The following is a 14,742-nucleotide window of genomic DNA, read 5'->3' as shown; positions in this document are numbered from 1 at the left end:
GTCAATTGAAATAAATTAATTAGACCCTAATGGCCCTGGATTTCACATGACTGAGCAGGGGCACAGCCATGGGTGGGCCTGGGAGCCAGGCCCACTCACTGGGGGAGCCAGGCCCAGCCAATCAGAATACGTTTCACCCCCACAAAAGGGCTTTATTACTGTCAGCTGTCAGAGTGGCTGGTCTCAGACGATCCCACAGGTGAAGAAGCTGGATGTGAAGGTCCTGGGCTGGCATGTCTGAGGTTGTGAGGCTGGTTGAACGTACTGCCAAATTCTCTAAAATTACATTGGAGGCAGCTTATGGTACAGAAATGAACATTCAATTCCATGGCAACAGCTCTGGTGGACATTCCTGCAGTCATCATGCCAATTGCACACTCCATCAACTTGACATCTGTGGCATTGTGTTGGAAAATGAGAAATGCTTACTAACAGGGTTGTAAACAACTTTGTGCACAACATTTGAGATAAATACCTTTTTTGAGCATATGGAACATTTCTGGATGTTTTATTTCAGCTCATGAAACATGGCCCTAACACTTACATGTTGCCTTTATATTTTTGTTCATTATAAACGAGCTGAAAAGGGCTTATCAAGACGACTGATTTAAACGAGTCGATTCGTCTCCACACTGCGCTCTCAGGTGCACGACATAAAGGTGGGACTAGAAACACAATTGTTATGAATGAGATAGGAGAAACTCCATTGCCTTTGCACTAGTGATACTACGGTAACATCCAAGGGGTGTACACACATGATCCGTTGATAGAGGTAGCTAGTTCTCTTGTGTAAATCAGTTGTGCGCTGACTTCTATTTTATATTTTGGGGGTGTGGGGGAAGAATGAAAGAGGTCTTCCACCAAAACGGACGAAATCATGAACGGCGCCGTATACATTTCGTTTTTTCAAGGTCAGCTGGAATCTGCACTAGAGCAAGTAGTGCAACTCGCAGTCCAGGAAATAACCAAGACTGTTGGGTCAAGCTTGAGTTCTGTGTTAATGAAAACGGCCGTCAAAGAACAAGAAAACCAACGACTTAAGTTAAAGCTTCAATCACTGAAGTTTGAATGTAATGGGGTAGAAAATGGAGCCGCGTTCAACGGTGGCATGGAAGACAACGCGGCCACGGATCGAACAAAGCCCGAGACACACACCCCCAGCCACGGCACAGAGCGCGGCGTGCACGCAAACACTCAAAGACTGGATCAAAAAGGACGAGTAGTGGGTAAGGTTACTAGTTAGGCAAGGTTACTAGTTAGGCAAGGTTACTAGTTAGGCGAGGTTACTAGTTAGGCAAGGTTACTAGTTAGACAAGGTTACTAGTTAGGCAAGGTTACTACCAAGGAACCTAGAGGTTTATACATTTGAAACAAGGCAATAACTCCATTCTGTAGCCCTACAGTCTGTTTGACCGCCGACTGCTTGTTTACGTGTCTGTGGCACAACGTAGCCACACACTCAGTTTACATATAGTGGCGAAGTCAACAACAGCATCCTGGTATAGGTATCCACATAGAGCGGAAAAAGCTTGATAATAATAACCAGAGTTGATATGTAAATATGACGTGCAGTAGTAGCCTGCAGCACACTGGGAATCAATAACATGTGTGGTAAAATCTTGAGGATATGAAAAACGGTCGTTTTCAATATGGTTCTATTACCTTGGTTTCTTTGTTTCACTTGGGTTTTATTTGACTCAGGCATGTGTCCTTGTGAACGCTTACAATGGTTTCTTGTCTCGTGGTGTACACAATTATTGTTATGTGTCCAGGCCAATTGGTCATCTGCGGTGACATTGTTGCCTTTGCGATTGTTACAATGTACAAGTTGTAGGTTGAGAACTAGTGACAACATCACCAACCTTGTCACTGGTTGTCAAGCAAGCGGTTCACTGAAAGACTGCACATCTATCCCCATTCAGTGAAAATGATAGGCCTACTTGACTGCAACATACATCCCTTCCTACATTCTTCTCTGTAATTGAAGATGGGTTGGGATGAGAGGACTATCGATGGTTGACAAGGCAGTGACGTTATTGTTGTTGAGCCTTTACTTAGCAGTGGCAGCAAAGGATAGGATGCCTTTTCCCCCCCAATAATTCTCCAATGACAGTCACAAACACAAACCACACCCACTCAGTTCTCAGAAGGGATACATTTAGGGAGAGGAGGGGTGTGAGATATTAAATGGCGGGTGGAGGAGACACTGGGCAAGCTGTGTGTCATCGTGCCCCAAAATGCTGAGGCCATTGGCAGACCTTCAACTCAATTTGCACATTTTGGACAAAGCTGAGGCTGGAGCTGTATCTCGCCACTTTTATTAGGATATTTAAGTTGTGACGGTCAGGGAGGCCATTTTGATGTTGTAGGTAAATGAAACCTGGCAGCAACATTCATCCTTCAGACACCCACACCGGTAGCTCCTCATACAGTGCATGATGTCATACTTACACAATGCAACAATAACAATTAGGCTAGTAGGCTTCTTCCTCTCTGACTCAGCTCAATTACTATTTATATCCTGTGGTTTTAACAAAATGGGTAATTGTAGAGACCATGCTGCACAAAATCTCCACACAGTTTTCACACTTGATTTCCAACTTGATTTGTTTTCTTCCTCAAGGATTTGGACATGTAATCCATTCTCTTTTCTAATTATGTAAATCCGTGTGTGTAACACCCTGTTTTCTTTGTCAAGCGGCATTGTAGATGATCTAAGGTTGCCTGAAACCAACTAGGCCTATGCTGTCATTGTCTGCAGCAGCTTGGTGCTCTGCTGCTCACCACAGCTTTAAAGCAGTTGCCATCCCACTCCTACTTTAGTCAAATCGCATCAATGGGTACGTTTACATGCACACTAATAATTGTATATTAAACTGATTATGGCAAAAGGCTGAGTGTGGCATTATCTTAATCAGTGTATGGTCATAATGGAAGTAAGCATGCGCTGATCAAAACACCTGGTTTTCTGAGCAATCTTTTAAAAATATTTAGGACATGTTAACAACTTAATTGGCGTTCCAGCAGTGTATTTGGTCTACACATTTGCCAGCACCGGTAGTGCAAGCCTCCTTTTATGCACAAGTTAATTGAGTTTGGAAAAACTGTAAGTATGCATCTTAGAAATAGTTTTCACATACATGTTATATGTCCAACCTCAGAACAAAGTAGTCTTCGCAGAAATAACACTGTCACTGTGGTAGAATGTTTATTTTGATTGGCGATTTTTTTTTTTTCTGCATTTATCAAAAAGTCCCATCAGAAGCCTGATTTTCAGGTGTCCATGTAAATAAGATTATTAGTGAATTTGTTATTCTTGCAAAGCATGTAAAACATTTTAAAGCTGCAATATTTAACTTTTTGGGCGTCCCGGCCAAATTCGCATAGAAATGTGAGTTTTATATATTTGTCAGGTCTAAGAGGCGGGTAGATCTGTTCGATGTGCATTATTTCTATGATTCACGTTCTTAAGTTTCGTTTTTCGTCTTTTACTTTCGGTTTTGTACACCAGCTTCATGGAAGATATTTCACAGCAGTTGGGATGGTACAATTATTCTCAACTCTATGTTTGCTTGTTTTGTCACAAACTGAAATTAGTTTAACTATTAGAATTTTAGCACCCAGGAAATGGCGGAGCGATTTCTGTGTAGAGCATCTTTAAACAATCTATTCTAGTAATCTGACTGTCCACAATCTTATTATTGTGTGCATGAAACCGTGATCAATGACTCAGTACTTCAGTTTCCTCTCAGCTTTTATCTGTAACTAAGACCGAACGCCATCTATGTGTGGTGATGGATATGTAAAATGTTTTCTCACCATGTTTTGCACAACTTGTTTTACATTTACAACTTGTGGTTAAGAACAGAGGGTGCAAGTCATCGTGTGTGTGTGTGTGTGTAGGCCATTGTATGATTCCTGCATGTCGGCGAGGCCTAGGCTTTCTACTACACAGGTGTTAATTATTGGAAAGAGTAGTCTAGCTCGTTTGTCAGATATCATCATGGAGATATTTGCACTACAGTGTATGCAATGAAAAGTGTATTTTCTCTGTGATTGGATATGTTTGAAAATATCAAGTGTGGTAATTTGATTTAATTTCAAAACCATTATGTGATCTGTGACAACTTCCTTGATTACTTCAGGGGAATGTTTACCGCTGCCAAATTATACCTATTGCAAAGGGGGATGTGACTGAGCTATCTGAGCAATGAAGCCTTCTCATTGAATCATATAGGATTCCCTTAAATATTTTACTGCTCTATAAAAGTGAGAGATTTAATTATGGTAATTCGCTCATATTGAATATAACTAAATGTATTGTCATTGCCACCATGGATGAAATGCCCAATAAAACCTGCCTCACATTTTAAACTGATTTTGATTGGTGTATTTGTAACAGCAACCAATCGAAAATGGAGAAATTGGCAAATCGGTGTCCTAGACACGTCTTTTCTGGGTCTCATTTGGTTGTAATCAATCAAGTGATTTTTACTTTCACAGTCTGGCAGTGCTACAACAAATCAATCAAGAGCCTTTTAACATGGCTGAAATCTGTAACTTTTGAGTCATATTGCACAGGCGAAAGTTAATACCCATTGCTGGTCACAAGTGGTTGATCTAAAACTTTTAATATGGGATGAATGTTTTTCTTAGTGTTTTGGGCTCCCGCAAAAAGGAGGGCCCCACTATGTAATATGTAGAGAAATGCTTCTAATAACAATGCTTCACAAGCAAGAGTTGTCAAGGCTAATGTGTAAAGCAGGGATGGACTAGATTCAAAAGGACTCAATGGCTGTTATTTTTCCAATTCTAATGGCTGAGCCAAAAATAGACCTTAACATTTTAAATGGATGAAACACCAAGTTTGGAAATAGTGTGGCTTGTGATTTCATTGCAGAATGCATTTTTGTGTTATTTGATTAAATCCTCTCGTTATTTACATAGTAAAAAGAGTTGTTTTGGAGAGAAGTTTCCCTGCAAGAATACAGGGTTGTTTTTGCCTACTGTGTTCAACAAATATCCTACAATGAGAGCATTGTGTGCAACGTGATTTTACATTTTTGTTTGTATTTTAACCTTAATTGGTGCCGACTTTCAAATGTCACTATCTACAAAGATACCAGCCATTGACCTATGCCTAATCATTTCCTCTTAACGCACAACAGGTTTTTATTTCTACTTTCCTCATGATTTACTGATCTATTTCCTTATCAGAATTAGCCTACTGTCTTTCATTATAACTATTTTGTCTCGGTTTCCTTCTCTGCAGGTCAGCTAAAGATGGTCATGGAGCATGTGCTGGAGTTTGCTGTGTGTGAGCTGACCAAAATCGTGGAGGCCAGTTTCGACGACCTGCTCCTGGAGATGACCAAGAAAGAGCGGGAGCACAGCGCTCTGGAGGAGCAGTTACGCCGTGTGGCTCACCAGGAGAACGGGAAGGGTGGAGTGTCGAGGAGGTGTGGGTCGGAAAGCAACACAGCATTTCCCAGCGGCTCAGAGGACACTAGGCAGGAATCCAGAAACGTCACAGTCAAAATTGTCCGGGGACCAAGGGAGCAAACGGAGACAACAAATGGTCTGTCTTTTAACATTAAAATTCTGTTCTAGTCAACATGACAATCAACTGCATGCTTTATTTACAGCCTCAAATGTGACACACACATAAAAAGGGATGCTTGCTATGATACCAGTCAAATCCCACAGCACTGGAGGTTGTTTTGTTATCGAAAATGTACGGATGGAAAGTACCACAGTACTGCCAGGGCTCGGCCCCTCTGCCTATACATTAAATTACTCATGAGAGGCCAGTAACTTCCTGTTCATATGGTTTCAAGTTGCAACTTGCAATGCCACAGGGTAAATCCAGTTGAATTCAATCACTTTTTGACAGTACCCCTTTTGATTTGAATGAAACCTTCCATACATATTTACCTGTTGTAGATGTGCTCAGAAAATACCATGAGGCATCCATGTCTTCATCACTGGAAGAGATAAATGGTTGAGTTTCATTTAAAAACTTACAAACAGGGTTGTCAATCAATTGGAAAAATGTCCAGAATTTATCAAATTAGATTTTTTTTATTACCGTAAATGTCAATTATCTAAAAACACGTAAAATTGTGTTTCATATTCGCGTGTTGTATCTTAGTCCCTATTTTACATAATGAGGTTTTTGTAGTGTGCCCACCATCGGTTGTCATGTTTTAGCTGATACCTGTACTAAAACTGGAATAAAATGGACATTTCTGCATTCAAAATAGTACCACAAAGATGGTTGGAGGTCCACACATCCGACAATGTTGACATGAATGGGCGGCAGGGTAGCCTAGTGGTTAGAGCGGTTAGAGCGCCTAGTGGTTAGAGCGTTGGACTAGTAATCGGAAGGTTGCAAGTTCAAACCCCCGAGCTGACAAGGTACAAATCTGTCGTTCTGCGCCTGAACAGGCAGTTAACCCACTGTTCCCAGGCAGTCATTGAAAATAAGAATGTGTTCTTAACTGACTTGCCTGGTTAAATAAAGGTACAATTAAATTAAATGAATGGGAATATATCAATCCTCAATAGGAAACCAATTTGAAATATAGATTACAGAATACACATGACCGTTAAGTTGACATCGGATGGACCGGTGGGCCACCTTTATGGTACTAATTAGAAGTAAAACATTCCATTTAAATTTCAATGGTGTAGCAGCTAAATTGCAGTGATCTGTTCATTCTATTACTTATTTTTCTATGATTGAAATGACACCCAACCTGTGTTTAAGAGCATGTTATGTCTCAACTGATGGCAGGCACAACATTAAAAACCTCAGATAATGTAAAGTAGGATCTGAGCTACAACATGCTAATTTGAAGAAGAAAAATATTTTTTACATTTGTTCTCAAGGACTTATAAAATAGAATTTAAAAGTCTAGAAAAACAGGGTTGTCTATCATCAAGCTCAACCATTTTTCTTTTCCAGTGATGAAGACATGGATGTCTCATGGTATGAAAAATGGGTCAACTTTGATGACCTCTCTCCTGAATGCGTTTGCAGAAAAGTGATTGAATTCGAATGGATTTACAACATATTAAGATGAATACAAGGGTATTGTTAATCTCAGGTACGCTTTATTTTACAAGCTGCTATTTTTTTGCTTGATCGATCAATTGGTAATGACCTAATAATGAAGGTTATTTTGGGAGTCATTCTACATTGAAACAAGTGCCGGTACATACCAGCTGGTTACCAATTGTGTTGCATTCTTTGACTTGCCAGAAAGTACACATAATGACCATGTTATGTCTTAGTAAACACTTAGCAAGTATCAGTTGAAACAAATCAAGTGTTCCCTTAATTTCTGGTGCTGAAAATAAGCTTGTGGCCAAGAAGTCACTGTAAAACACGCACAAAAAAACATTTTGAATAGGAGTCAATATGGACTAACCAGAGCTCTGAGGCCCCATTTTCTAAATAAAAATGTTAATGTGTTTCTTAACCATGTTATAAACCATGCCTTGCACACAACACCGGTCTCAGTTGAACTGGTCAATTGACCTATTTAGTAGCTGTCAAAATGGGAGCTGAAGCTCACCTGTTACAGTTAACTATTAACTGTGTCAGTGCCAAATAGTTGCTCCAGTTAAGCCCCTGCAATTTGTTACAGTATATATGGCGTCATGCCATGTACAGCAGATATAGGTTTCCCTCTACTCTAAGAGTCCAGTCTTATACTTGTGCTGGTAATACTGTTTAGATATTATTAAGCTGGTTCAAGTATAATTAATAAGTATAATTTGGTATAAGCAAACAAACACTTCTTATGTGTATATTGCCTTGGGTCTCTTAATGTAAGCATTTTTGTAAAATTGATCAATAGTAAAATGTACGACATTAGAAATGACTTCTATAGTGATGGAAATAATCACTGAAATTGTTAACTTCTTCTTCAGGTGCAATGATGTACAAACAAACGTGCACGCGTTTTGCACGTTTATTCCAGTTCAGTTGTCTTGTTCAAGTTTGTTTAATCTCTTTCTCCCCCTCTCTCTGCGCAGACAGCGACAAGAAAGCTGTCTGGACCACATCCCGTATTATTTGTATTTGTTTTCCAGTTCAGGTTTGTCTTGTTCTCAGTTTTGTCGCTCTCTCCCTCTCTCTGTGTGTAGACAGTGACAAGCAGGCTGTCCTGACCGTAGCCCAGGACTGGGTCCCCATCCTGGACAAGGTGTTTGGGCAGAAGTGGTGCAGCGACCTGTGGCAAATCAAAGAGCTGGCTTCAGGGAAGGGGAGTGAGGAGAGGACTGGGGGATCTGGGCTGGGGATTGTGGGCTCCTTCCCCAGTCTGAACGCCCTGATCCGTGAGAACCTGGAGCCCACCCCCACCATCCCCCTGCAAGACCCCCAGTGGATGCCTCTGGAGGACATGGAGGTCCTCTCCTCGACCTTGGACACTCCGCAGGACCCTCCTGCTTCCATAAGCACCACAGCCACAGGTGCGCATGGGAACTACTGAAATGATGTCCCTATGTGACATGGCCAGTTATGTGCACACTTACTCTTAAGTCTGTCACCCTTTATTGCCTATAATCTTCATAACTTTGTCTATTTCTATCCCCCCGTCTGTGTTTCAGTTGAGGAGTCCCTCAGGTCTCCGTCGATGCTTCACCGGCTCCTCACACTCCCCGCTCAGCTCCTAGAGGAAGACGAGAACACCATGGAAACCATCCCCCTGCTCTCCGACGCGTCACCTGGCAGAGCAGCTGTGCGCCGGCAAAACACAGAATCGCCTAACCAGAGCTGCCCATCTCCTCCCAAGAAAAAGTTTGCGGTTTCACAGGAGGAGGAGGAAGATGAAGAGGACGAAGAGAAGGAAGACAAAGGGACAATGACGCTGGACTCAAATGTGAAGACCGTGCCACTCAAAGGCAGGAAGGGTTACGAGTGTAAAGAATGCGGCAAGAAGTTCAGCCGAGCGCCGCTCCTGAAAGCTCACCAGCAGACTCATATCAGCACAGCACTGGCGACGACGACAGCAATCTGCTGTTCCGAGTGCGGGAAACACTTCTCCCGGGCATCCCGGCTACAGGCGCACCTACGAACACACACTGGGAAAAAGTCTTGAGCAGATAGAAAAGGGAATTGGAAGATTAAAGCAAAAAAAAAAAAGAGAATTTGGAATCAAAGTCGATCTTCAGTCCATATCTCTCATATAGCCATATCAGTAGCAGGAGGGTCATCGGTACTCGAGTTCATACATTTGAGTTCACTTTTAAGTACCGTAAGTCAGGATTCGGGGGCATTTTTCCAGGTACAGTTTTGCTGACTGCTGTTTCTTAATTGTTACCACCATTTTGATTTCTTACATGTGGCGACAAGGTAAATACTTTGTAATGATTTGGGATTGGATCTCGCTGGTAGTTGTGTTTAGTATGTTTCGCCATTGTACATTCTCTATAGCATGGGACAGTGGCGCTCACAACAAAACAACGAAGTTAAATTTTTAAGTGATCTTTTTACTTTTCTCAATATACTTTTCTACGTTTTTGGAATATCAAACTGGTCTCTTTGTGCTTTTATTATTTCACATCAAGTGGACTGCAACTTCAATGAACATTACACTGATGTGAGAATTGTATCTTTCAGTGGCAGAAGCGTTGTCTCATCTTCTTCCCAGTGCTACAAGCAGTGACTCGATTTCAAAGGGCGTATGTGCCCAAGGTAAAGGGGGAGAGCAACAGACTGCTGGAGTCAATAGCAGAGGTAATACCTTTGTTTTGCTTACCTCTGAATGTGGAAAGAACCTGGTATTTCTCTTTACCTTCTTCATGCAATTTACTATTTACAGTCCTCACTTGACAGTATTTTAATTTTTTCACTCAACATAAATACCTCCTTTAAACAGTCAAATAATACGTTTGACAAAGGTATTGTTACATTGGTAGCCCTTGTTGTTTTTATAAAGAACCACATATTCAGAACATCGTGCAATTTACTCCTGAATCACAAGTCTATAGACCTCTAGTTGATGACTAGCACAAGCTAGCCCTCTTGGGTTTTTCTACATCCTATCCATGTCTGCCCTAGGACCATTCCTGACACAAGTCTACGAAGATAAAGTGGGGGAAAGAATGGGAATCTCACCCTCCTGCTGATTGTGCAGGCTGGGTTTAAGTGTCATGGGAAGTAGAGAAATACCACATTGATGAAACACACTTTTTGGTTTGTTTTATGTCTTGTTTGACCTCCGGATGAGTCATGGATGTGGAGCATCTGATTTGACATCAGGAATATTGTTTCTGCTCATATCACCATGCCTAACAGAATACTTTGTTGGAACATAAAATATTGAAGGGAGGGGCATTTTAATAAGGGATGGGTGGGGGGGGGGGGTTGAGGGGCAGGGTTGTATAGATGAGACATACTGGTGTTTGCAGGTTTGCTCTTTACTTTTCTACAGATATCTTGGGAAGCAAACACTGTTTAAGCCCCTCTGCCAGATTCCTTAAGTATCGTAGCGTCTTCCCATTTTGATTGTGCTTTGTCTCTTGTAGATGCGCCCGCAGCTTGTAGTGATGAGTGCTTTTTTGCGGTCGGTTTGGTTTCGGTTCGTTTAAAAATAAAGAACATTAAATGCATTGTGGGTTGAATGCTGTAACACCAGAATAAAACAATTAAAGTCACATGATACTGCTTATCACTTATTAAATTTATTTACATGACTTTAGTTTAATAAAATATTTAAGTTGTGTATATCATTTGTTTTATTTGATGGCTTTATTTAATTCCAAGTCATCTCAAATCTCTAGAGCTCTGACAATTACTATTTTAGTAGTTCTTCAAAGTAAATAACGCATACTTTTATGACTGCTGAATACCAACTATCAATGACTTTGATCATGTATTTTCAGGTAGAGATATCTCGTGAAGCAACTGCTCTCTCTCGCGCTTGATCGCACATTCTCTCTCTCTGCCCCCACACTAACCTAACATAGCGAAAAACACAGGCGGGACAAGTAGGCAGGCAATGGATTATGGTCATAAATTAATTACCACAAATTCCGTGCCAAACAATGTATTTTGGCCTGTTGTAAACTGCAACTCCCTATTATATCGCACAGTTTAGGCTTGATATGATTTATCTTTAGAGAAACGTTGCAATGTGCACATTGAGCTGACAGTAAAAAAAACAAAATGGAATTCAAAATTTTACAATCGGTCAATTAGTTGTTTAGTAACTGAAATGATGGTTAATCACTCGGCACAAAGCATGAATGTAATAGCAAGTAATACTTTGTACCATTGAGACCATGGTAATGTTACATATTCATGGCGAAGCCAGTAATTTATCGTTGAAGATGAACATGCACTTCAAACTACAATCGATGAAAAGAAATACTAATCTCTTCCATAATCCACTGGATTTGTTTTGTCTTCCTCGGGGAAGGTTATTTCTGTGGCTCTTTTCACATGTTCATACTATACAATGTATGGAGAGAATTTCCCTCCTTGACTTCAGGGTTGTAACCAATGTGCAAATTGATGATTTTAAAGTGTTTAAGACTGGTCTCTAATGCAAAAGAGCATTATTGGCAAAAGAGCTGAACTGATTATTGGAAAATATAATTGGCCTGCCTATGTAAACACAGCCTAAGACTGAAACATTGTAGAAACCTTTAAAGGCTTTAAGTGGTCGAAAATGTATGTTGCTGATTGTATCTGCAGCCAGTGCTGCACACTTGCTATTGATGATTTGCCTATCTAGAACTGACATAGTGCACTTCATTCCCACTAAAAGCAGTGTACATTACCACTCAAAACACGTTTGTGCTCCGCAGTAAGCTAACCTTGAACAGTGCCGAATTGCAAATCTCAAGTGGATTGGTGTGACGCATCAGTATTTAAGCCTTTGTTTTGTCTGAACTCCATTCATTGGAACTGTAAACTTGACATCGGCTTTGTTTTACTTTTCAATGTTAGCCATACCTCGACCCCGTCTTTCTCCTATCTAGCACTTTGCTCTCGCATTGATGTTGTCTCCTCATGCCCGCTAAGTGTAATCAAGACTTAACACACCTCTTGAAAGAGTTGTGACGACTGTTCATATGCCTCAGTTGTTTTTGCTAATGAATTACCCAACCACTTTTCTTCAAATGCCTACTCTGACACGTGTTCTTCTAATTTATAGAGCTTTTATTTTTGCTGTAACTTTACAAGACCTCCATACCTCATTTTGAATATCAGAAGAGTAAACACAGCAAATGGGTTATTTGAAACACCATTACCTCATTATTACAATACTATCACAAATATTAATTTGTCTGCATGACAGTAGAAGTGTTTCATTGGCGTTAACTAGCACAACCCTAAGGATTCCTACAAAAACAGTTCACTATTAAGCCATGTTCTCTTCCTTTGTCACATGGGCATACAGGTAACTGCCACAATAATGGAAACACTTGAGTATGAGGGATACAAAGTATGTTGAAAGCAGGTAATTCACAACACATCATGCTTAGGGTCATGTATAAAAATGCTGGGCAGGCCATTATTTTGGTTACCATGGTTGTGCCCCCATAGGATGACAATTCCCCATCCACAGGGCATGAGTGGTCACTGAATGTTTTGAAGAGCATGAAAATGTAGACCATATGCCATGGCTGTCTGTCACCAGATCAACCCAATTGGACATTTATTTCTCATGGGAGAATGGTGTCTCATCCCCCTGATAGAGTTCCAGACACTTGTAGAATCTATGCCAAGGTGCATTGAAGCTGTTCTGGGTCGTGGTGGCCCAACACCCTATTAAAGACGTTTTCTTTATTTTGGCGGTTAACTGTTTGTAAGGTTGCAAACATTGATGTAACTAAATAACATTTGTGTGGGTCCCCTGGCAACGATGGCTCACTGCAGAAATGTAGGACATTTAATATCACATGTCACAGAGGCAACTATTATCCTTATGCACGTAACAGAGGGATATAGTTATAACATACGAAGAGCATGCACACAGATTTGTCGTCATTAAAAGTGCATTCAATCGAGCTTTGCATTATTGTAAAGAAATCTTGTGTGTCTGCTTCTAGACATTTTATTTAGGCTATTTCCTGAAAAGTGGTTGAATGGTCCCCTTTTAGAAGTAATATAAACTGAGTAAAGCCTCATCCTCATTTGAACCAAATGTGAAGGAGGTGCAAAATTGTGATGCAACATTTTTGAAAGATGGAATTAAATGGAGTAGACATCGTTTTTTTTTAGAATTCATGATTTGTGTTTTTCTTAAGTATTATAATTATGTTTAATCCAGGGAACATGTGCAGATTTCAAATTGATATCCAAATTAAACAATTATTTCAAATAAGGATTTTATTTTATGTTCCGTTTTGACATTGTAAAATTGTTTTAGTTTTTTCACTCTTATATTCTGATGTGATCGATTGTAGGACATACAGATGTAAGATTAATATGAGCCAGTTTGCAGAAACAGGAAATTAGAATGTGGATTATAAAGAAATAAATTTTTGTAGGGGTTGATTTTATTTTTCGTAAGGGAAAATCAAGTAAAATTTTAAAGTTTAAATTAAACTTCAGAAGCCTTTTTACATGTTTGAAATGTCCTGTATTGCAATAAAGTTCTGCAACAGGGTGCTCAAATGAAGATTCTACATCTGTATTCCCTTTAATTCAGCATGCTGAAACTAGATTTTGCCAAATTGTTGAGTAGTTTGGTTTCTGTATTTCTTAAAAACAAGAGAGCACTTATGAAATGCTATTCATGCCAAGTCAACTCTGCCAAGATAATATAATTATGTAGGCAATGGGACGTTGTGTTATCCAGTGGGGCAAAAAAGTAGTCAGCCAGCCACCAATTGTGCAAAATTCAACTCGTCATGTTTGGAGGACAAAGAATGCTGAGTTGCAACCAAAGAACACCATACCTACTGTGAAGCATGGGGGTGGAAACATGGGACCAGGACGACTGATCCGTGTAAAGGAAAGAATGAATAGGGCCATGTATCGTGAGATTGAGTGAAAACCTCCTTCCATCAGCAAGGGCATTGAAGATGAAACGTGGCTGGGTCTTTCAGCATGACAATGATCCCTAACACACTGCCCGGGCAACGAAGGAGTGGCTTCGGAAGAAGCATTTCAAGGTCTTAGTGGCCTAGTCAGTCTCCAGATCTCAACCCCATAAATCTTTGGTCCGTGTTGCCCAGCAATAGCCCCAAAACATCACTGCTCTAGAGATCTGCATGGAGGAATGGGCCAAAATACCAGCAACAGTGTGTGAACCTTGAAGACTTACAGAAAACGTTTGACCTCTCATTGCCAAAGGGTATATAAAAGTATTGAGAAACTTGTTATTGACCAAATACTTATTTTCCACCATAATTTGCAAATAAATTCATACAATGTGATTTTCTGGATTCTCTCATTTTGTCTGTCATAGAAGTGTATCTATGATGAAAATTACAGTCCTCATCTTTAAGTGGGAGAACTTGCACAATTGGTGGCTGACAATACTTTTTTGCCCCACTGTACATGTTAGAAAATAACTCTGTACTTAGTGTAAGAAAAATAAATGTTATCAACCTTTTGTTTTCCTTATTATTTAGGTCAGGGATTGGCAACATTGATGGGAGTGGAGTCAACAAAAAATCTGAACTCATGAGGGGCCACAGTGGCTGAGCAGTCTGTATATCCATGTTCATAGCCACAAACCTTTGGGGGGACATTTTGCAAGGGGGGACATTCGC

The 14,742-nt window shown here is 40.3% G+C and overlaps 1 protein-coding gene across 1 annotated transcript; it reads left to right on the top strand.

The window, feature by feature from the left end:
- The first annotated feature begins 741 nt into the window (after positions 1-741).
- On the top strand, positions 742-14,403 carry LOC135553978 (uncharacterized). Its single transcript, XM_064985953.1, has 4 exons — positions 742-1,226; positions 5,273-5,578; positions 8,155-8,481; positions 8,620-14,403. Exons 1-4 carry the CDS (start codon positions 878-880, stop codon positions 9,108-9,110), a joined length of 1,473 nt encoding a protein of 490 aa, XP_064842025.1. The 5' UTR covers positions 742-877; the 3' UTR covers positions 9,111-14,403.
- The last annotated feature ends 339 nt before the right edge of the window (positions 14,404-14,742 follow it).

This window comes from Oncorhynchus masou, chromosome 14, assembly GCF_036934945.1.
Source record: "Oncorhynchus masou masou isolate Uvic2021 chromosome 14, UVic_Omas_1.1, whole genome shotgun sequence".
NCBI classification, from domain to species: domain Eukaryota; kingdom Metazoa; phylum Chordata; class Actinopteri; order Salmoniformes; family Salmonidae; genus Oncorhynchus; species Oncorhynchus masou.
Note: the sequence above shows the minus strand (reverse complement) of the source record. Positions and strands in the feature narration are given on the sequence as shown.

What these genes read in the sequence shown, in the direction of transcription:
- LOC135553978 (XM_064985953.1), top strand. Translation starts at nt 878, where the DNA reads ATGAACGGCGCCGTATACATTTCGTTTTTTCAAGGTCAGCTGGAATCT. An exon ending in TCAAAAAGGACGAGTAGTGG is followed by an intron (nt 1,227 to 5,272) that starts GTAAGGTTACTA and finishes CCTTCTCTGCAG; the next exon opens with GTCAGCTAAAGATGGTCATG. An exon ending in CATAAGCACCACAGCCACAG is followed by an intron (nt 8,482 to 8,619) that starts GTGCGCATGGGA and finishes TCTGTGTTTCAG; the next exon opens with TTGAGGAGTCCCTCAGGTCT.